Here is a 23,687-nt window from a genome sequence, read left to right as displayed (position 1 = left end):
CGGTATCAACTATCGTGACAAGCACACAAAGAATAATTATCCTCGTGAGTCAAGGGAGCGATCGTGCCACGGGTCGGACTAGCTTCGTAAGTCGGATTCAAACCTCACTATTAAGAAATAGGCCACCTTTACTTAAGAGACTATCCTCCAATCATGTACGTATATAGAGCGGTATTCTCGACATAAAAAGGGAGTATTGACAAGAACCCTTGTCCTATGACCACACAAGGTATACTTGGCTATACTTGCTCCTTGCACTCTAGCAGGAGGTATTGGGGTTTACCTAATAATTCCAAGCTACCGACTTGTTTCAAGGAAAATAGCGTCACGACACAACGGAAGGGAGCATCACCCTCGCGGGCAGACATATCTGACATGAAAGAGACATGCATCTGTCGGCCAAATCAGGCAGTTGAGCTCATGAAAACCGTCCCAAGCATACATAGCCACCTCTAGCGCTGGAGGAGCGACAAATTTCTCGGACATAATTGGCGAATATCTCCTCATTGTCCCACCGAAAAACCAAGATGATGCTTGGCTGCTGGTTTTACGTAGAAAACACCAAATTCCTTGGCCACGACACCGCTTTCCTTCCATCTTGCCCCAACAAACAAACCATGACCGATTGCCACGGGAGTAGGTCAATAGTGGCTGCCGGCGGAGATGCCAAATGGCCCGTAATTGCAAGTTAGTTGCGCCATCGACGTAGGGAGGCTTGGCGCGGGGATTTGAAGTCTACCCGGGTACAGCGAGTCCGGATTGGATGAACCTCATCTTCGTGTCGACAGTCACAGTAATAATCGATGTGCTTCTCAGGTCGAATATAATTACCTCCATGACGAATGACATATGTATCAGATGCCAAAGACCAGCAACACAGCTCCTATTACTGTATTCAGTGAGAGGAGCATCAAGTGTCTAATAAATACATAGTAGCCTACTGTTGCAGTAGCTTGCGGACGATCTCGTGCCCATGCATGGGAGGAGGATCGAGATAAATGTCGTTCTGGAAATGCCGGGGTCAACTTTGGTGGATGACCGAGCCGGGCGTGTGATTGGCCCGAAAAAGCCCCCGAGACCAAGTTAGTCAAGTGCGTATCGCCGGCGGATGTGATTGGGTCGCCGCCGTTTACACAGCCTCAATCGCCAAGGATCAGCAGAGATTTCTTTGACCGTCGAGACAGTACAGGAGAGGGCTCCAAGACAGTAGAGGGAGCACGTTGAGGAGTTGGGTCTGGGATTCTAAATGGCATTCGTATGGCTACGTTGCCGGCTGTGCATGTGTGGGCTTGAAAAGCGTCGTCATGGAGCGAGAGGAAGAGCGCAGATGGCGGTGGTCCCGTATTATATCATCAAGATATCTAATGAATCCAGCTGCTATGGACATGTACAGAACGCTGATTTCATTTCCAGGATTCCATATCTCAATCTAACTAGGATGCCCCAGTACAAAGCGCAATAATTACCGATTCTAGATTGGCGCAGGGATAACAGTCAGCGGCCTCCCGTAGAATTGCCTCTTTGGCACAGCCTCACTCACGTCACCTTTCTTCGCGCCCGAGCCCAGACTTTTCGCTCTTATTCGGGTTTGACTGGTAGTCATGAACTGCTGATGAGCTGCGCCCATGCTGCACTTAGGCAGCCAGCCCAACAAGAAGGATTTGTTCTTGCGAGGCAGGCAGGCTGATGCGCGCCACTGACGGCCGCTGGATGGCTCTAGGATTGTCTTCTCTTGAGACGATTCGTCACAACGCGCTCATCCTCCCTCTCGTCAACCAACAGTGCTTCCTTGAGACTCATTTACCGCCACCGAAGCTCAGCGTAACGGCTCCACAGCCCTCCATTGCACATCGTGCCAGACGAAGCTAGCACCTAGTATCTAGATCGGAGACAGTATCCTCATTTATACTCGCTGTCTTGGCCTTCATTAGCGAGACGCTCCAAGCTCTACGCAACCCAAAAGGCAAAAGCCCAGGCTCTGTCCGGCAAACTCTATTTCCAACACCCATATATCACAAGAATCTGACCGTCATATTCATATTATTTACGGTTAGCCACTCATCCCGGATTAATAAAGTGAGACTTTCCCAGCTTACTACATCATTCCGCCGCATGTTGAGGCAGAATCCCCAGACACAGCCCGGAGAACCTCTCCAACTACTACATATGATCTTACGTCGCTCACCGAGAGGTATTACTTGAAACCCTAGGACATATCTCAGCTTCGACCACTAGCCGGGGCTTGGGAACGAAAACACTAACCATTCTTAACCCACTGCAACCGCTCTTACCTTCGATACACATAACCAGGAAGAGCGTGAAAAGTTACTCAACATGGCTAGCAATAGCCTAGCGCCGCCTACACTGGCGGTAGACACTCGTGGTCGTTCGAGGAGCAATACCGCTGAAACCACGACAGATGCAAGTGGTCGCTCAAGAAGCGACACGATCGAGACTCGCGCCGTGACACCGGCTGGGTCCTTCGTCTCGAATGTATCAAATCCCTTCCTGACGCCTTCCACCTCAATCAACCCCTTTCTGACGCCGGCGCAATCGGACTGTGGTTCCAGCGTCATAACAGTAGACCCCGAGTCAGCATTACGTCCTGATCCAGGGACAGAAGCTGATTTCGAGGTGAAAGATAACCCGTTTGCGTTCAGCCCTGGACAACTGAACAAGCTATTTAACCCCAAATCTCCGCTTGCGCTTAGAGCATTGGGGGGACTGTCTGGCATTCAGCAGGGGTTGCAGACTGACGTTAAAGCTGGCTTAAGTATTGATGAAACAACTGTTCGATCACGGGTTACGTTCGACCAAGTCGCTAGGAGGACATCCGATAAGATTCAAGAATCGTCAGAACGAGTTTCAAATCCGGATTCCCATCCCTTTGCCGACAGGGTGAGAGTGTATGGGAACAATGTTTTGCCAGCAAAGAAAGCTACCCCCTTGTGGAAATTAATATGGATTGCCTTTAAAGACAAAGTCATCATTCTCTTGGCAGTAGCCGCAACGGTCTCTTTGGCACTCGGTCTCTACGAGACATTCGGAGTCGAACACGAGCCCGGATCCCCTCCAGCTGTTGACTGGATTGAAGGTGTTGCCATCATAATAGCTATTCTCATTGTAACCCTGGTGGGATCACTCAATGATTGGCAGAAGGAACGAGCTTTTGTCAGGTTAAACGCGAAAAAGGAGGATAGGGAAATCAAAGTGGTTCGATCCGGAAAATCGTTCATGATTAACGTACGCGATATCCTCGTTGGCGACGTCCTACACCTTGAGCCTGGCGACCTGGTGCCAGTCGATGGCATTTTGATAGATGGTCACGATATCAAATGCGACGAATCCTCGGCCACAGGAGAGTCGGATGCGATCAAGAAGACACCAAGCGGCCAAGTTATGACGGCTTTGGAATCAGGCAATGCTAACACCAAAGGTCTCGATCCTTTCATTATTTCCGGAGCGAAGGTCCTTGAAGGCGTAGGAACGTTTCTTTGCACATCCGTTGGTGTTCATTCGAGTTTCGGTAAGATCATGGTCTCTGTTCAAGCCGATGTGGAAGCTACACCTTTGCAAAAGAAGCTGGAACGTCTCGCCGTTGCTATTGCCCAGCTAGGAGCAAGCGCAGCCGTCCTCTTGTTCTTTGTCCTCCTCTTCCGTTTCCTCGCGAATTTGCCCAACGATAGCCGCTCCCCGCCTGAGAAGGCCTCTAGTTTCCTGGATATCCTCATTGTTGCTGTCACTATCGTGGTAGTGGCCGTGCCCGAAGGTCTACCCCTAGCTGTCACCCTTGCATTAGCCTTTGCGACGCAACGGTTGCTCAAGGAGAACAATTTGGTGCGTGTGCTGCGCGCTTGCGAGACCATGGGTAATGCCACGACTATTTGCTCAGACAAGGTTAGTCCCCCAGAGCCACTTTACCACTCTCCTTAGCCAGCATCGGACTTCATGTCTTCTTGCTCTCAGGGATTCTTACTATCTGAATGATTGCTAATCATAGCGTAGACCGGTACCCTAACTACCAACAGGATGACTGTTGTGGCTGGAAGCTTCGGACAGTCAGGCTTTGTGAAGCCCGAGAACGAGAATGCCAAATCTAAGACAGTCTCTCAGTGGGCCGCTGACCTTCCCCAAGCGACGAAGGATGCATTAGTCCAATCTGTAGCTATCAACTCGACCGCGTTCGAAGGCGAAGACGCTGGTCAATTTACGTTTATCGGTTCCAAGACGGAAACTGCCCTTCTGGAATGGGCGAAAAATCACCTAGGGATGCAGTCACTCCCCGAGCTCCGTGCTAACGAACCGGCGGTACACATGATGCCTTTTGATTCGGGCAAGAAGTGTATGGGTGCAGTTATCAAGGTTGGCACACAGTACCGACTCTTAGTCAAGGGAGCCTCAGAGATCCTTTTGGGCTACTGTAACAACAAAGCCGATGCCATGACACTGGCTGACACATCGCTTACTGATGACGACCGTATGGAGCTGACGTCAACCATCGACAAATATGCTAAAGACTCTCTTCGCACCATCGGTCTCGTATATCGTGACTATCCTGAGTGGCCTCCTTCGCACGCTGAGGTCGAGGACGGCCACGTCCAGTTTGCGTCCATTCTAAAGGATCTGACTTGGCTCGGAGTCGTAGGTATTCAGGACCCTGTACGGCCCGGCGTTCCCGAAGCTGTCCGTTTGGCTCAGCATGCTGGTGTAACGGTTCGCATGGTCACTGGAGATAACGCCGTGACAGCACAAGCTATCGCCACTGAGTGTGGTATTTACACTGATGGACTCATCATGGAAGGCCCTGTTTTTAGGGCTCTGAGCGATGAAGAAATGAACGAAAAGGTAAAAAAGCTCCAGGTTCTGGCACGTTCGTCTCCAGAGGACAAACGCATATTGGTGGCGAAACTCAAGGCCCTAAATGAGACCGTTGCCGTCACCGGCGACGGGACGAACGATGCTCCGGCTTTGAAGACAGCTGACGTGGGCTTCTCGATGGGTGTATGTGGCACTGAGGTCGCCAAAGAAGCCTCTGAGATTGTATTGATGGACGACAATTTTACCTCTATCCTTACAGCTCTGAAATGGGGACGAGCCGTCAATGACGCGGTTCAGAAGTTTCTCCAGGTAAGGACCATCGCTTCCTCGATCATAGAAAGGACCGTTTAGTTTCTAACAATTACCATAGTTCCAAGTCACTGTCAATATCACTGCCGTCCTCGTCGCATTCATCTCAGCCGTGGCAAACCCCGACATGAAGTCGGTTCTTACAGCCGTACAACTTCTTTGGGTAAACCTTATCATGGACACCTTTGCTGCGCTTGCGCTGGCCACGGATCCTCCCACAGACAAGATCCTTAACCGTTTGCCTCAGCCTAAGAGCGCCCCGTTAATCACCGTCAACATGTGGAAGATGATCATCGGTCAGACCATATACCAGCTCGTTGTGACTTTCACGCTTTACTTTGGAGGAAATCAAATCTTGGGTTATGACCCAAATAACAAGACACAGCAGAAGGAGCTTGCCACCATGGTCTTTAATACATTCGTCTGGATGCAAATTTTCAACGAGTTCAATAACCGACGTCTAGACAACAAGTTCAATATTTTCGAAGGCGTACATCGGAACAAATTCTTCATTGGCATCACCGTGCTCATGGTAGGCCTTCAAGTGCTCATCATTTTTGTTGGTGGCGCAGCCTTCGAAATCAAGCCCATCGACGGCGTTCAATGGGCTATTTGTATAGTATCAGCGTTCATCTGCCTGCCATGGGCTGTACTGATCCGCCTGTTTCCCGACGAGTGGTTTGCTGCCGTCGCAAAGACAGTCGGTGCGCCAGTGGTTGTTTTGTACCAGCTTGTGGCCAAAGCCCTGCGTAAGACGGGTTCCCTTTTCAGAAGAAAACGACAGGGCGAAGAGCCATCACAGACAGAGGCGGAAGAGTCGGAAAAGTCGGAAAAGTCGAGTGGCAGCGCATCTGTGCCCGCCATTATAGAGCAGGGGGCTCCTGCAATCATCTTACCTGAGGATGGCACTGACGAGATAAATCGTAATCCCACTATACAAGTAGAAGATATAGAAAAGGGACGGGTATAGATAGATAACGAGGCTTATGAACAGACTATAGAATAATCATATCAAACGTTATTCCAATGACTCCAGTCACGCGCGTCTTCCCATCTACCTATGTACTACCGTTGACAGTTAAGCCAAAAATTCTCGGCGAATAGCGTGAACTGTGATTATGCGCAAATGTCGCAAGGATTACCTAATTGGACCCAGAACTCGGGTTTTCGGGTAAGCCACCTCGCGCGACAGCTCCTCGCCCGTAGGCCCCATTCACGGCAAATGTAAGGGTCTAGGACTCCACACCGGTACCTCCGATAATACTTCCATTTGACATGGAATTTTGCGCTCTCTAAGCTAGTTCATTACCTCAGGTTCGGGTATTTGGCTGGTAATCTGTAGTCGTGGGTTGAGGGTTAGCAACTCCGTCATGTTACCTAGCGCCACATAGCAGACAGCATATCACGATCATTTGGATCTGTGTATTAGTTAGTGTAAGAAGCTTAATGACATAATGACTAGGTTAGCTATGGAAAACATTTTACTAAATATGCCCGCCGCCTAGAAAATATGGATCGGTGACCAGGGTGTATAGCTCCTTGCCCAATCATTCCAATCTGAACTCCAACCTGGACTTCGGATAATCAACAAGCGCCGCCCTCGCTCCAGCTCAATTGCCGGTTCTTGAAAAGAGGGAGCAATCTTGGTGGGGGCTAGCCCGCCCGCATACGACGTAGGTATCCTCAAGTGTGTATACAGTGACCCTTCTATCTACAATGTTGGTCGCTTCCGCTCTACCACTCGCTCTAGTCGGCAAGGAAACGGTCCCCGAGGGTGAGACCGGTGGCACCGAGCAGAAGTTTAGGTGTCGGTTGATCTATACTCGCATGCGTGTATAAATGTAAAACGCCATCCTACGGTTTCTGTACCAGGAAAAGTATCCAGCAGTTTCTCATTGCAATCTAGAACCACAACCTCAGATTTATTCAACATGGATACAAGTATGGATGTGACACAAGAACTACTGAAATCCAACCATGTCTATACGTTGGGCGCTCTAGGCTTAGTTGCCATATTGCTGGTAAGAAACTTTCATGTCTCGGTCTCCCGCGAAGCATCTGACATCAGTTTCTACTAGCTACTTAGCTCGACCCTCAGCAGTCCTCTTTCACGAGTTCCAGGACCGTGGTATACTAGGTTCACGGATGTTGTCGGAAGATTACACTGGATGGCTGGGAGAAAAGCCCCTTATATTCACAATCTTCACCAAAAATATGGTACGAAACTGCCCTGTCCTGTCGGCTTGTACGAATCCAGCATTGTTATGTCGTCCATACTGACTGCCGTTAGGCCCTATTGTCCGAGTTGGCCCTCGTGAGGTTTACATTGCGGATCCACAAGTTGTCAAAAGCATTTTCAAGGTTAAAAATGAATTCCCCAAGTCTCGTTGGTACTTGGACTTTGTTCCTTTTACCATCACCGTCTTCAATACGCCAGACATTCCTACACATAGGCGCTTCAGGAGATTGCTTTCGGCACCACTCTCCGAGTCTGGTCTCAAGGAATTCATGCCGCAGATTGAACAAAAAGTCAACCTTGCCATACAGGGGATGGCGGAAGAACACAAGACTCGTGGCGCTGCTGACATCTATAAGTGGTGGCTTTATCTTACCACAGATGTTATTGGAGAGCTGAGCTTCGGAGAATCGTTTCGGATGCTTGAGACTAATAAAGTCCGTTCTAACTCGATGAGTCTCATCCTATAGGACAGTTAACCGGTACTAACTCGTTTGTTCTAGATCAACCAATATATTACTGACTTACAGGGGGCCGGGAAGTTTGGGTCGTATCGATCAGCCTTCCCTTCTCTCTTCCGGTTCTCGTATCGCTTTGGTATCCCACTTCCGATGTCATCAGCCGCCCAGGCGGCTGTCCGGCGCATACGCATGTATGCGGATGAATCTATTAGCCGCCATAGAGCCATCGTAGAGAGGGAGGGCCCTGATTCTAGGCCGACTGTCTTTACTAAAGTCTACAAGGCCGAGGATGAGGCGAGCATCACCCAAGATGAGATCCGGGATCATGCACAGGCCTACATTGTCGCTGGCAGCGATACCACCTCCAATACTCTAACTTATTTGGTGTGGGCTGTGTGTCGCAATTCCAAAGTCAAGTCCCGCCTCGTGAAGGAACTCGAAGTGCTTCCAGACGACTTCGCTTACGAGGACTTGCAACAAGCACACATCTCTTACCTTGAGCATGTCATTGACGAGGTCCTTCGAAGGTTCCCTGCTGCACCTTCTGGTCTACCAAGAGAGGTCCCGCAGGGAGGTGCTGAGTTGTGTGGATATCATATCCCAGCAGGATACACGGTGACGACACAGAACTACAGTCTTCATCGGGACCCTGATGCATTCCCAGATCCCGAAAAGTTTGATCCATCTCGATGGGAGAATACGACACAGGCGATGAAGGACGCGTTTTTGCCTTTCGGTGGTGGCTCCAGAGGTAGGTCGCCTGCTCTTCCGTTCATCCTTCTCGAACCCAGCTATAAATTACACCCTCTTGCATCGTCTTCCCTTGTCTTCAGAACTCATGGTCTCGATACATCGCATAGCCCTATAACGAATGAAATATGCTAATAGCTTTCTAGTTTGCATCGGACTACATCTTGCAAAGATCGAACTTCGGCTGGGCGTGGCTCGGTTCTTCAAGAAGTTCCCTAATGCGAAGATGTCGTCGCTCGAAGGCATGACGGATGAGGACATGGTGCCGAAGTTGTTTTTCCTGATCAACCCTCAAGGTCATCGCTGCCTGATGGAGCTTGAATAATCTCCCTTCCCTTGACTGCCATCTTTTAGCGCCAAAGATTGTAATACTGATTATGTACGACCGGTATAGCGTGTGATTTTGACTTCTTTGACAAAATAAACCCAGACAAATATAAGCTTTAATATTATCATCTCTATATACTCTCATTGAATAGAATACAATATCATCATACACAACTGAGGTCAATCCCTAAGTCACGAAATGTATTTCATGCGTGCTAGTAAAGTAATCGCCTTGTAACCGAGAATCATATTTTGGGCAGTGGGTGGTTACATGGTTTATATAATGATACGCAGTGTTCGAAAATGAATAATGTCTCTAGTCCCTTTATGATATGGGTTGTTAGGAAGAAGGAAGAAGGAAGAAATAGTAATTTATCACAATTGTTAGTAGTAACGTTGATTTCCCCTCTGTTACTTCAGCGACCAACGGCCTGTTCATTTCTAGCAAGAGTCAATCTGACATATAGTTTAAATGTTATGTAGTATGTGGTCTCTGCTAACTAGGTAAAAGATGATGTTCTAACCTCTTTGAAATATACCCATGTTGTGGAGAAGTGGGTATGTTATATAGCATCATACTTACGCGTATATCGGGGATATGCTAAGCTACCCATCATATATACTCTGTAGAGTATATACACTCACAATGGCCTCGGAGAATAAATACGATTATCACCAGCGCATTAAGCCATAACTTTGTGTCCACTGGTTTTAGGATTTCCGTGCCTTGTGCTTTCGGTTCGTTTTTGAGATAGGTGTAGGACTTATGCATCATGTTCGAAGTTTCTATGGCAATATTGGGGGCCTGTTACGGAACCGCACTGCCATACTATACCTTTATATTATACCAATACTGGAAGATAGAAATGAAGAGCTCTGGATTTGGTAGCCTGCATACATTAGATATAGCACTGTAAGAGGTCACTTATAATGAGATGTGGGAGTGAACAACTATGTCTTCTCTACTTTAAGACATCCGCCTGGGTTTCCTATCAATGCTACGAATATGTTCTGCCTGCCCATCATCCAGGCTCTTGGTCCAGGGGGCTGGATATGCTTAGCTGAAGATTGTGACTGCTGCTATAGGGGTAGCCTCTTAAGATATTAACTACTCTATGTGCCGAAGAAATACAATTGGGTTTATATCCTATTATAAACCGTAATTCATATATAATGTAGAAAAGGGTAGCCCGCCACATATATTATGCACCCGTGAAGGATAAAAAGGAGTTTAAAACGTGTAGAGAGATGGGCTTAATCTCTTAGTAAGTTAGTATACTAGGAGTGTTCTGGGGTAATGGAAACTGTGAAGTAAAGTGCCCCACGGCTGCACGATTGACTCTACAAGCTCCCAAACGCTGTCAATACCTATCGCCCCCAATGGTGAGGCCAGATGTGCTATATAACTGTCATACTATTAATACCTGTATGACCGCCTGGCAGATAGAAAGCCCAAGCCGTCACGGTGAATGGTTGGAATGATAAATATATGATTGGTACGGGCAGAAGCATGAGCACCATGCACACTATCTATCCCCTTACACCACATGTAGCTCAGTCACCTTCCCTTCAATTTATTATCCGTACGCTTAGAACTATTAGTACACAGGCGTGCGCCACACCAAAAACACTAATACCGCTGTAAATTAACGTAATCTGCACAAAATACTAAAGGATCCACCCTTAGTAAGCTTTTCCTACTTATAGCGGACCTTCCTATACCATAATATAAGCCCGTTACACTAGACCCCTAATTTATTAAATAAATAAAACCTTCTATGCTATTTGTAACTAATTTATAATATAAAAAGGTTAAAATTAATAGTACTTTTGCACTATTTAGAATAGCTATAAAGAAGAACGTTATTAAATAAAAACCTTTATTATAAAGCTTAATTATAAACTATTTTACTAAAGTAAAATATAGCGTTAAAATAAAGAAGGAGGTTTTTATAAGCTTTATTATAATTTTAAATAACTTTATTAAATTATTTAATAAAACGAACCAAAGTTTATAATATAAGCTTATTAGGGAATTAATTAATAAAGTTAATTAATACCTTAATATAATAATCTTTATAAAGTTTAAAAATGCTATATTAGTTTATTTATAACCGTAATTAACCTACCCTATAAATAATAAAGCTATTATTAATAGTAGGGCTACCTTAAAATAACTAATACGGAAAATAATAAAAAGCTTAATTAATATTTAAAGTATTTATATTATAATTATCTATAATATTAATAAACTATTAACCCTAATTATAAATATTTATAAATTAATAAGGATAAATATTATATTTATATTATTTAAAATATAATTAATAATTATTAATATAAAAAATCCTAAAGTTTTAATAACGCATCTCCCACTTGACCTGGCCACCCAATTGACCTGGCCACCCCAATAACCTATATAAAACCCCATTATTTCAATTTCTAATAACTTTACGAATACTAATCGTACGATTTAATAATTAGTACCGTTAAATCCATTAGTCAAAGGGGGATCTAATGGTATTTTTTACTATTTTTTACAAAATTTATTAAGCGAGATATTAAGCAATACGCTAAAGTGGCGCTAAGCAAGGATTATTTTAACGCTTACTTTAACGTATGGCTTAATAACTCCGCGAATATAAATCGTAAGATTTGGTGGGGGTTACTGTTAAATAGCTCTTTTTATTACGAATCTAATGGTATATTTTATTATTTTATACGACTAATATTTGTAAAGTTATTAAATTATCACGTGATTAGCGCACCGACGTTTCTTGTATGGGCTGGGGGGGCGGCCAGGTCAAGTGGGAAATGCGTTAAAAGTAATAAAAAATAAATTCCTATATTAATTAACCCTATTTATAACTTAAATTACCTTAATTAAAGAACTAACGTTAAATAAAAAAGAAATAATTAATATCCAGGCTATAAAAGTAGGGTGGTTAATATAAACCTTAAAGCCTAAAGCTTAAAATAAACTAATAACCCTAAAAAATTAAGCATTTATTTTATATACCCTAAAAGTAATAAAAATGAAACTCCTAAAAATTTAAATTATTTATATTATAGTTAACATTCTTATATTATTCCTAAATTATTTAAATAAAGGAATATATAATAACATTATAGCAAATTAAATAAAACAAAAAATAAAGGTATAAATAAAGGTTATATTAATAAACGTATACTTATTATAATATAAAACGAACCTATTTATAAAATATATAACTTAAGTTATATTTTTTAAATAATTAATTAAAAGCTTTAAGCTCTTTTTTATAAGCTTATCTTTATAGTAAATAAATAAAAAGCCTATTATTAAATACTATAGGACCTATAATTTAAAATATTAAAAATATTATATTATTAAATAATATAATAAAATAACCCGGTATAAAAATTATAAAGATTATATAATAAACTATAAATTAAACCTTTATATAAAGCTACCCAAATATATTAATTATTATAAACCTTTCCTAATAAGCTATATAAATTATTTAATAAAGCCCCGTTAAATTAACGGAAAAATTATAGCCTTATTTAAAGTTAAACTATAAAAGGTTAAATAAATTAGGGAGAAAAGGTATAACAAGGTCAATCGCCTACCTTTCGTAGTAAAGGACCTCCTACCATTTAACTTAAATAAAAACAATAATAAAGATATCCTAACTAGGATAGCCCATTCCGCTAAAATAGTATAAATTAATAAAGGACGGAAAAAACTAGCTTTAATAAATACTAGCTTACCATTAACGTTTATCCCTATAAAGTAATTTAAAATCTTTAAATTATCCTTAAAAAAATAATAATATAAGGAACAATATAAAAGTAATTTAAAAAATAATAATAATTAATATAGCTAATAATAAAAAAGTATAAAGAAGTTTATATAATACTTTAACTTTTATAAATAATAATAGGGCTACCATTACCCTATTATATAAAGGATAACCAACTAATGCCTATATAGCTTAATAAATTATAAATATATATTTAACACCCTACCCTAAATTAAAGGATAAACTATAGGATAAGGAATAAAAGGCGGTAATTCTATTAAACTAAACTTTTAAAAGCTTTATAAATTATTATTTATAATATATAAAAGGCTTAACTAATCTATATTACATTTTTTTAAAGGTATTAAAAGGAAAACATTAATATATTATTAATATAAAAGCTTTAAATAGCTACCTTTAAGGATACCCTAACATAAAACTACCTAAAATATACCTTATATACCCCCCTAAACTATTAGGATAATAAAAAAAACTAACCTAAAGTAATAACTTATATATAAAAAGGAGCTAACCTTTTAACTACTTTCCGTTAACTAATTTAGTTAAAAAATTTACTTTAAATAAATATTAACAGCTACCTTATATTAAATTATTATAAATTATTAAGAATTTTAAAGGTATTAAATTATATTTATACCTTTAAACCCCTATAAAACTACTTAATAGTAGGAAACACTAACATAAAACATTTAAATTAAAAACTAAGTATTATATTAAAGGATAAAAGGTACCAGCTTACAATATAGTCCTTAAGGATAAAAATAAACTATATAGGTAAACCTAGTAAGCCTATATATAAAAATAAATATATTATTAACCTTCCTTTTTTAAACGTTCCCTTTTTAAAAGTATACCTAGATAGGAACTATATATCGGAATTAAACCATTACCCTATTAGGATTATATACCTAAATAAAAGCTATAAACTTTTATTTAAACAATAAAAGTAAAAAGTTAATAAGGATAACTTAAGCAAATTATTAAATATAATAAAAATAATAACAACTTCTTTCCTATTAATCTATTAAGTTAAAAGCTTAAAAAAATTAAATATAACTATAAAATTATTAATTATAATACTAATTAACAGTATTAAAATAATAAGCAATAAACAATAATATAAAGGCAAATTAATACCTTAATAAATAACGGATTATATAACAATATATAGGAAATAAAAATAGGTATAAAAGCAAGCCCTAATAGGAAAGTAAAATAATAAAGAAATTTTAAATAAACATAAAACATTTTTAAATATAATCTAAAAAGTAAAAAGGAATTATTAAAAAATAAAGATTAATAAGGTAAAGATAAATAAAAACCTATATAACTTAATTAACTAATATAAATTAAAAGCCTATTTATATATACTACTTATATATAATTTAATAATAGGATAATATATTAAAAAAGGCTTAATAAAGGCCTAACTATTTTATAAAAGTATATTAAAGCAATTTAACTTAAATAATAATTTAATAGGCAACTTACCTTATATTATAGAAAACTTACCTTAAAAGATAATAATTATATAAAAAAAGATCTACTAATATATATATAAAGTTATATTAACCTTTTTAAAGGAAAATAAAATTATAGTAAAAATTATAAAGGTATATTAAATATATATAAAAAAATACTATAAGTAATTAAAGGAAAAGATTTTAAAAGTTAACTACTTCCCCTTACCCTAAAAAACTATATAAATAATAATAATATTAAAAGTAGGAAAGATAAACTTTTCATCCTTCCGCTTATTTAAGCCTATCGTACTATTACTTTACATTAATAAAAGATATAAACAATTAATCGCTAAAAAAATAGCATAAATAGGATTATAATTAGGGATCTTTAATTTATAATATATAGAAGCTTTATTAATACGTTTAGCTATAAACCTAATAGCCAGCCTTACTTATAAAGTAGAATTAGCTTTAGCAGCTAAAAAAAAGGCAACACTAATTACCTTAAATATATAAAGGGCATTTAATATATTATTATAAAGGTGCCTATTAATAAAAATAGCCTAATAGGAATAGTTAAATAAAGTATTATAATTAATAAATAACTTCCTAATTAAAAAAATATTAAAATAAAATTAGAAAAATATATTATAAACATATAAAAGCAATAATATAAAACCCTATAAAGCTTACCCTAATCCCCAATATTATATATAATCTATATAACTAAACTAATAAAATAAAATAATAGTAAATAAAAGTATATAAATAATATAATAATTTTAAAAGTTATAAATATATTAAAAAAAAGCATAAAGCTAACTTAAGTTAAAATAAATAAAATACTATCCTATAAAAATAAAAACAGGATCTCTTTTACTTTTAAAAAGATAAAGGTAATATATTTTAATAAAGGGAAAAATATAAATAATCCTAATATATATACCTTAATTAAGATAATTATATTAATCCTACTTTATAAAGAAGAAAATACTAAATTATTAATATAGCAGGTAATTTAAAAATCATGCTTAACGTTATATTAACTTAAGGTTTAATTTAACCGGAAATTATTATTTAAATATTATATAAAAAAGAGAGCTACAATTATTATAAAACTATTTAATTATATTAAAGTATTAATAATTATAAAAAAAGAACTACCAGCTTTAGCCTTATATAAAGTAATTAAAACAATAATATTTCCCTTATTACTTTATAAATACGAAGTATAATATAAGGGTAAAATTAAGCCCTTAATATATATAACATTAAAATACCCAGTAAAAACGAGCATTAAATTAAGGGGTTATATTAAATTAATATAAAAAGTATTAATAAAGGTAGTTAAAAAGGTCCTACCAATTTTAAAAACGCAACCTAATACAATACTATTTATAAATAGCAACCTTTTAACAGCTTAAATTACTTTTAATAAAGCTAGATTCCGGTTTTTATATAAGGTATATACCATTATAAAAGGATACCCACTAATATTATAAGCTAATATAAAAATAATTAAAAGAGAAAAAAGGGCTAAATAATAATAATACTTAAAGTTAAACATTTAACTAATAAGGAAACTATTATAACTAATAATAAAACTAATTTTATACCTGCCTAAATACTTAAAGGGCTTTAATATTAACCCTATAAAGGGAAAAATAAAAAAAAAAGCTATTAAAAAATTTAAAAAATAGTTTAATAAACAATTAATATTCAATATAATAATATTCTTTAATAAATTATAAAAAAATAAAGGGTTAAATTATAGCTATATAATTTATAAAAGGAAAAATAAAGTATTTAAAGGAAATAATAAAATAACTTTTATAAGGGTTATCTTTAATGCTAAAAAAGCTAAAGCCTTCCGGGGCCTATAAAAAGCGGTTGAATTATTCCCTATATATAAAATAATAATTTATATAAATAATATATTAATAATTTAAAATATATAAAAGAATACCCCTATAACTTTATAAAATACCTTTATATAAATATATAAATTAATAAAAGGGTATAATATAAAACTTAAATAGTATTTAAGTTATATAAATATAAAAAAAAAAAATAAATAAATTTATTTATAAAAGAAGTAGTAGAAAAGGGCCTAATAGACTTAAAATTTATAAACCCTACAATTATAAGCATTAAAGCACTAGTTAAACAATTAATTAAAAATATAACAAAAGCATAATAATAAAATAACCTATTAATTAAAAACAAAGTAGAAAAAAACATTAAAATAATTTAACTAATTAAACATTAATCTATAAACATTTACTATAAGCCCAAAAAATGCCCTAAAATATTAAAGCTCTTAAGGAATATCTTTAATAAACTCTTTATATACCTTTTAAACTATAATAACTATAAGTTATACTATTATAAATTTAATTATAAAAAGGTTAAGCTATACTATTTATATTAAAGTTTAAACTTTTAATAAAACTATAGTAATAAAACCTATATATATTTAATCTATTATAAAAGATTTAAAAAAAGGAAAGTATATTAGCCTAAACTACTAAAGTTAAAAAAAAGGCAAAATAGTAAAAAGTAGGTAAAAAATAGCTAGCCTATAAGGTTCCATAAACTAGAACTAATTAACTCTTAAAACCATAAAGCTTACTTAACCTAACTCCTTTAAAACCCTCCGGACTTTTAAAAATTCTATAAAGCTATAAAATACTTTTCCTCTATCTATATCCTATTTATAATATAAAAAATATATTACTAAAAACAAAATAAAGCACCTAGCCTAAAAGAATATAAAAATAATAAAGAACTAAAGATTTATAAGCTATTTACATTTATAAATAATTAACTCTAATATAACCTACCTTAAAAATAAAATCGTTTAAACTAAAACCTCCTTTCCTAAGCTACCAACCTAAGCCTAACCTAAAGCAACAAAAAAAAGGAAGCCCCAACCCTAAACTATTATTAAATACCCCTTACCAACATTTAAAAGCAAAAAGACCTAATAATACTACTATAAACAAACTTTAAACTCCTTTTATAAATAAAATAAAAATTACTATAAAAAGCACTATAACCCTAAAATATATATATTAATTACTACCTTAATCTTACTTTTAAATACCTAATCTTAAATAAAATCCTTTTATAACCTATTATAAGCATTTGGAACTCCTAAGTTAAGCATACCCAACTTTAAACAAAAAGAAAATAATAACTATACACCTACCTAACAAAACAAACAGGGAAACCATTACTAAAATAGCTCCCTCCCATAAATATATATAAACCCTTTCCCTAAACTCCTACTTATATATAGCCCTAAGCTTAAAATTAAATCCCCCTATTACTTATAAAAATCTTTCCTTTTAAAAGCTTATAACATTTTACAATAAACACCCCCTAATCCTATAAAAATAAAAGTACCCTTAAGTACCCATAGTCTTCATCAATACCATAAATACTATATACTAAATAAGCCTAACCATTGCCAGAAGTATCGCATTTAATAAAAAGCCCCTTAAAAAATAAAATATATTATATATAAATTATAAATAACACTTTTTAACCCTATAATCTCCCCTCTCCTACTATATGAGCTATACTTATAGCTTTATTATACCCCCCCTTCCACCCTCTATTTCTATTATTTATTTCTATTTTTTCTATTCTATAAAAGTAAAAACAGATTAATATACCCCCAAATACCCATAGAAATACATATTAAATAACTATCTAAAAGCAAAAATAAATTAATATACCTTAAACATTACTTATTATTCTACCACCTACCTATTTAACAATCTTTATTATCCTAAAATTACCTTTAAAGTAGGGCTATAAACTAAGAAGCTAGCCAAACTACTAAGCTTATACCCTAAACCACAAAATAAAACCTTAAATCGATAGGTCTCCTATAACTAATCCTTAAATAAAGGATAAACCGAATACATAAAGCATGGAAGTCCTAAACGGAATAAACACGGAATTATAACCTAACACACTTAAAAAGCGAAAAATTAACACCTATAGCTACTATATATACATATTAAATAGTTCAAATAGTGAACAGCGTATCACGTCCCTATGCCCTTGCGGAGGCTTGGGTAAGCTACTACGTAGCATACCCTCACAACATTAAACACCATCAATCAATCAATCAAACATGTAGCTCAGTTTCTGTCTCGGTATATACGGCTAACTGGAGTGGAGACAGAGGGCCAGGGAATTGACATTGCGTATAATTGACCCGAATGAGACTTCAGCTCCGGCTTATACAGAATATGCCTTGTCCCATTACAGTGGATGCTAATTCCATTCCACATGAATCAATCACTTTCAGTCCTCACACGTGCTAAGAAAGTGTACTGGGAAAGACAAAAAAGAAGTCTAATAAGAGGCAAAAACGTACAACACCAGGGATTCGCTGGTCGTCAACGACCCAACTACTAATCTAGCGGTACCGGTATCTGGTTTAGCTATGGGGAAGCGGACGGAACCCCGCGTTCTCCAGCTCCTATGGTCGTACGTGGCATATTTTCGTCTATTAAAATTTATATCTTTGCCGTGTTTACATGCAATGGAGTGTTTGCAGGTGAGTTACGGTTCATTCCTAACCCCCTAGCTATTAGAAAGCCCTGGAAGCCAATAGTAGATAATTGAAGGTTTATACTTATGTGGACAATATCGCCACTGATCATGAATCATGTGTTAGATGAGCGTGTATAGATAGCAATTTTGATATACATGTTCAAATGCCCAAGGCTGCCCTTTTTGGGGGTTTGATTTTCTTTGGTTAACCGTTGTAGGTTGGTATGACAAGCGCAGGAGACTGGGCTTAGAACTGGAGCTGTTCAGATTACAATGATCAACTAGGCCTACATGAGTCCTTGACCAACCAATTCCTTCTTGGCCTCGATGGCTTAACTCAACTCTATGGTCTACCGAACCTAGTCTCATGGGCTTGTTTCATAAAGCGAGGTCTGTATAACCTCACTTTCCAATATTTCCTGCATGTCTCTGAAGATCATGAACAGCCTGCAATGGCCTTTCGTACGGCCGAAGCGCAAGGCGAACTGCATGTTCAGCTTGTACGTGTGTAACAGTTGGTAAGTGTGTGTAATCCCATACCCCTGAATGTGTGAGGAGCTACTTACTGTATGTGCCATGCTTCGGTTAGAGTGCCTACCTAGTGTTAGTGGAGCCACTAGAGCGGGACATCCTGTGCAGCGGTCTTGCCGAGGTTGGCTTCCTTTGTGGGACGCAGTAACTCATATGAGAGAGGGCAATGCCAAGAATATCTTCGGGCATAAATAACCCATTTGAGCGAGATTGGTAGTAAAGTTTCGCTGAGTCTCACCGTTATCTCACCATCTTGGGGGCCCGGTGAGCTTGGACTAGTCTCATATTTATATACGTCCTACATTATCATTACACCGCAAGATAATATGGGTGTTGAGGATATACCTGTAAAGCGAAGCGACGGCCGTTATGATAACGTCGACTTTCGCAAAGCTATCGGACACAAGTTTCGTCCGATTAAATGCGCGTATAACCGCCGTGACGTTTTGCTCTTTGTACGTGAAATCCTACGGCCTAGTTTTGCCCCAACCATTTCGTATTGCCCATCTGAGAACGTGGAAGATAGCGGTGTTATTCCTGATTCCTCGATATTATTTTGCTAATATTGGACGACTGGCCTCAGGCGAACGCAATTGGTGCCCAGGCCGATGAGAAGCACCTTCTCTATGAGCTACACCCGCGCTTCGCCGCGTTCCCGACGTTCCCCATCAATCTAGCTTTCAAACAAACAGATCAAGATGTGTTCGACTTTGTGGCGCGCACTACATCAGAGTCCGTACCGGGCATGCCACCATTTGATGCGCAACGCTCCGTGGATGGCGAGCGAGGCATAGAGATATTGAGGCCAGTCCCGACAAGCTCGGAAGGTCTAGACCTAGAGATACATAGCAAGATTGTCGGGGCATACGACAAAGGAGGTGCGATGATCTCTGAGCAGGAGCACGAATTAATCGATGTTAAGACTGGAACGGTCTACGTCAGAATGACCAGCACGGCATTCGGCATGGGTCAGGGCGGGTACGGAGGTCCCAAGGGCCCAAGCAAGCCTGCTATTAAGATGCCCGCGCGTCAGCCAGACGCTGTACACACATATAAAACGACACCGGAGACGGCGCTTCTATATCGGTTGTGCGGCGATTACAACCCAATGCACGCAGACGATGACTTTGGGAAGCGCGCGGGCTTCCAAGGGGCTATTTTGCAGGGCCTTGGCACATGGAATATTGTGGCGCATGGATTGCTAAGAGGGGTGGGTGGTTCGGACCCCACGAGGTTCAAAGCGTTTGGTGCAAGGTTCAAGAGCGTTGTCTACCCCGGTGATGAGCTGGAGACATGGATCTGGAAGACTACGTCCGACGGTCGATTCGACAACTACGTTTTCGAAACCATCGTGAAAGGTGACGGTAGAGTAGCACTTTCGAACGGCTACGCCAAGATCAAACGGCAGAGTAGCAAGTTGTAGTAGCATAAGTAGCATGACGGCAGGAAGCGACTTCAAAGTCCAAATACTATTATCATTATTTTCATTGTGATCGCCGTTAATTCAATGCTCGCTCTTCAGTCTACAACAAGTGGGACGTGGATTTTGACTATAAATGCGACGGATACCACTTTGGCTTCCTTTTTTCTCTGTAAGCTGCAAGGCCCTCGGCGGCATTCTTGCTTTTCAGCATATTCTCCGCCCAAAGTTCCTGACCCCTCATTGTGGCTCTGCTGATGCCGGTTTCCCAGGCCTCACGCGCAGCTAGACGCGAGATAATGACGCTATCAGGACACAACGCCGCTATCTCGTCCGCATAGTCGATCGCCCGTTCCAGCAACTTATCCTGTGGCACTACCTCCTTCACCAGGCCCCATTCTACAGCCTCTTTCAATGTCAGCGTTCGACCAGTTAGCACCAGGTCCATGGTTCGATGGTTTCCAAAGAGTACCACTGTAGTAATCGAGGTTAGCTATCACAATGCTGCATATCTATGGGGTATTGGGTCAAGATGGAAAATAAGGGGCTTAATCTTTTCTTTCTAGAGAGTGGGGTTCCCATGCCCCAGACAATGTGGCATCGAGACTTACTGCATCTTGGGAGTGCGCCAGCGAGGGCTGACACGCCACGGAGGACCTCGGGGAGACGGAAATCGGCATTTGGCGAGGCAAATATTACGTCGGCATTCAAGACAATCTCCATGCCACCACCTGTTCATATCATGTAAGCCCCCATATACATACACCAAGCGCTATCCATATGTGTGCTTGACTCCTACCATGCGCATGACCATTGCAAGCAATGATGATTGGCTTCTTGCCCGTTCGGTTCGTCATACCACCAAATCCACCGTGAGGGTATTCGTGCGCAACGTCGTTCGTGTTGAGGATGTCCAGCCGCTGTTTCAAATCCATGCCAGCACAGAAAGCGCGTTCGCCTGCGCCAGTAAAAACGGCTGCCCGCAGCTCTGGTTCGCTATCATACCATTTCCACAGAGTACCTAATTCGATCGTGGTCTCGACGGGTAGACAGTTCATGAACTGTGGGCGGTTGATTGTAACGAGGAGGATATGCTTTCGTGGGAAGGAGATAATGCATTCTCCCACGTGCGGATACGGGACTTGGATCCAGTCCGGGACTGGGTTCTTCGTACGTGGCGCAGAGGACGACATCTTGGACAAGTTGCTGATGCAAAGACTCTGAAACAGAGGTTTTGGCGTGCGCGCGCCTTGCGAGGGCACTGGGCTATCTCGCCTAGACAAGGTGGATATGTTGTTTAGGGGCGAGACAAACACGGCGATGAAGGAAGCATGGCCCAAGGATGAGGGTGCCAGGAGCCGTGGACGCTCATTGCAACGGGCGGATGACCCACGTAGAATTGATGCTGCTTCATGCCGAGAGTGACGCGAAAGCTAGATGGATCAAATGGAGTTACACTAAGCCCGTCACAAGTTAGAGCAGCTAACGTAGCATCTGCATAATACTGGAGAAGGTTAACCGAATAGGTTCGCGTGCGTAGAATCCCAGTCCGTACTTACTAACAATGTTAGCGTAGTGCTTCGCGTTCCCTACGAATCCTAGTAGTGTACGTACGTTGTGTACACTACATACTACATAGTACTTATTACATTGCCGTTTATTGTTGCTTTGTCATCCAATGATTCTGTGTAGAGACGAAAGACCTGCAACTTCGTCGGGACTTTGTCTGTTCATTTCGTGTCGTCATTTTCTGCTGGTCTACCAGGACCTAAATATACACATGGAGACGGAAAGCATTATAATCGACACACGTTTTCGTTATCATTGCAATCTTTCACTATTCTATGGACATCATTGGGTGTACCATTGGTCTGCAGACATTGCCTGCGACGTTGTTTGCGGATACCTTCTAGTTGAGGATGTTGTCTACAAATGTTATCTGGGTTGGAATGCTACCCCCGGACGCTGTCCTGAGGATGCGATTTGTTTGGCTCCGGCTGAGATGCTATTTAAACCGCTGTTTAAGGTTTGGGATTTTGTTTCTATTGGTCTACCAGGACTTTAACATATACGTAGAGACAATGAGAACGTTATCAATTAATTTATGAGGGGGCAATTGCTAGAACGCTATCCTAAAACACCGTCCCTATCACGGAACCAAGGAAGCCTAATTTCCAATATATAGCATGGACTAAGGAACATTATATATAACGCTAAGAAAGGGAATAAGGGGCAAAAATTAGAACTTCCTTCCTTATATAATAATAGAATAAATATATAAAACTATAGCTAAGTAATATTATAATAGTTTATTATATTTAAAAAATAGGTAACATCCTTTTTTAAGGATTAGTTTATATAAATACTTTAAATTTACCTTTGGAATATTATAAAATTAAGACCTTTAACCTTTAATATTTTTACTTTAGCAAAACTTCCTATATATAGGTATATAATTATTAATATTATTAATAATTATTTAATAATTATAATAGCTTTATAAAACTTAAATTTAAATATTATAATTTTAAGAGATAACGTATCTCCCACTTAACCTGGCCACATTTTTAACCTTTATATATACATTTAAAAATATCTTAATAACTATTTATACGATTAACTTAAACTAATTTAAATCTAAATTGCTAAATGTTTTTATAACATTTTTACAAGTTTATACATTATAGTTAGGTTTACCGTAAGCCCTATAATGCTAGGCGTAAGTTTCCTTCTTCCTTATATAACAACTACCTTAACGTACGATGTAATTTTTTGCTTTAAAAATACCCTATACCTTTATTTAATCCTTAATATCTTTAATAATAAAAGATCCTTTACTTTATAATTTAATTCTTTTTATATAGTAATGTTTATTAAACTTATAATTTATTTTATAAAAGCTTTTAACCTTTCCCTTTAATAATATAAAATAATATATAATATTAATTATATTATATATAATTTAACCTAACCTTTTAATAATAAATATAGGAA

General features: G+C 38.5%; 4 protein-coding genes across 4 annotated transcripts; 3 read left to right on the top strand and 1 right to left on the bottom strand.

The window, feature by feature from the left end:
* Positions 1-2,102: 2,102 nt before the first annotated feature.
* On the top strand, positions 2,103-6,622 carry F5B22DRAFT_376968 (calcium-translocating P-type ATPase). Its single transcript, XM_047971227.1, has 3 exons — positions 2,103-3,897; positions 4,006-5,127; positions 5,189-6,622. Exons 1-3 carry the CDS (start codon positions 2,335-2,337, stop codon positions 6,095-6,097), a joined length of 3,594 nt encoding a protein of 1,197 aa, XP_047827799.1. The 5' UTR covers positions 2,103-2,334; the 3' UTR covers positions 6,098-6,622.
* A 448-nt stretch (positions 6,623-7,070) lies between these two features.
* On the top strand, positions 7,071-8,899 carry F5B22DRAFT_638395 (cytochrome P450; the record flags this gene model as incomplete). Its single annotated transcript, XM_047977583.1, has 5 exons — positions 7,071-7,148; positions 7,206-7,344; positions 7,418-7,800; positions 7,867-8,575; positions 8,721-8,899. 5 exons carry the CDS (start codon positions 7,071-7,073, stop codon positions 8,897-8,899), a joined length of 1,488 nt encoding a protein of 495 aa, XP_047827798.1.
* Positions 8,900-19,472: 10,573 nt separating this feature from the next.
* On the top strand, positions 19,473-20,761 carry F5B22DRAFT_618905 (HotDog domain-containing protein). The gene is made up of 2 exons (XM_047975748.1): positions 19,473-19,728; positions 19,857-20,761. The coding sequence occupies exons 1-2, from the start codon at positions 19,600-19,602 to the stop codon at positions 20,694-20,696; spliced, it is 969 nt and encodes a 322-aa protein (XP_047827797.1). The 5' UTR covers positions 19,473-19,599; the 3' UTR covers positions 20,697-20,761.
* Positions 20,762-22,275, bottom strand: F5B22DRAFT_618903 (carnitinyl-CoA dehydratase). Its single transcript, XM_047975747.1, has 3 exons — positions 21,493-22,275; positions 21,305-21,424; positions 20,762-21,167 (listed from the first exon to the last, which is right to left on the bottom strand). The coding sequence occupies exons 1-3, from the start codon at positions 21,884-21,886 to the stop codon at positions 20,824-20,826; spliced, it is 858 nt and encodes a 285-aa protein (XP_047827796.1). The 5' UTR covers positions 21,887-22,275; the 3' UTR covers positions 20,762-20,823.
* Between the last annotated feature and the right edge of the window lie 1,412 nt (positions 22,276-23,687).

Source organism: Xylaria bambusicola (genome assembly GCF_022495145.1).
Source record: "Xylaria bambusicola strain CBS 139988 unplaced genomic scaffold F5B22scaffold_44, whole genome shotgun sequence".
Classification (NCBI taxonomy): domain Eukaryota; kingdom Fungi; phylum Ascomycota; class Sordariomycetes; order Xylariales; family Xylariaceae; genus Xylaria; species Xylaria bambusicola.
This window is presented reverse-complemented; position numbering and strand designations above follow the sequence as displayed.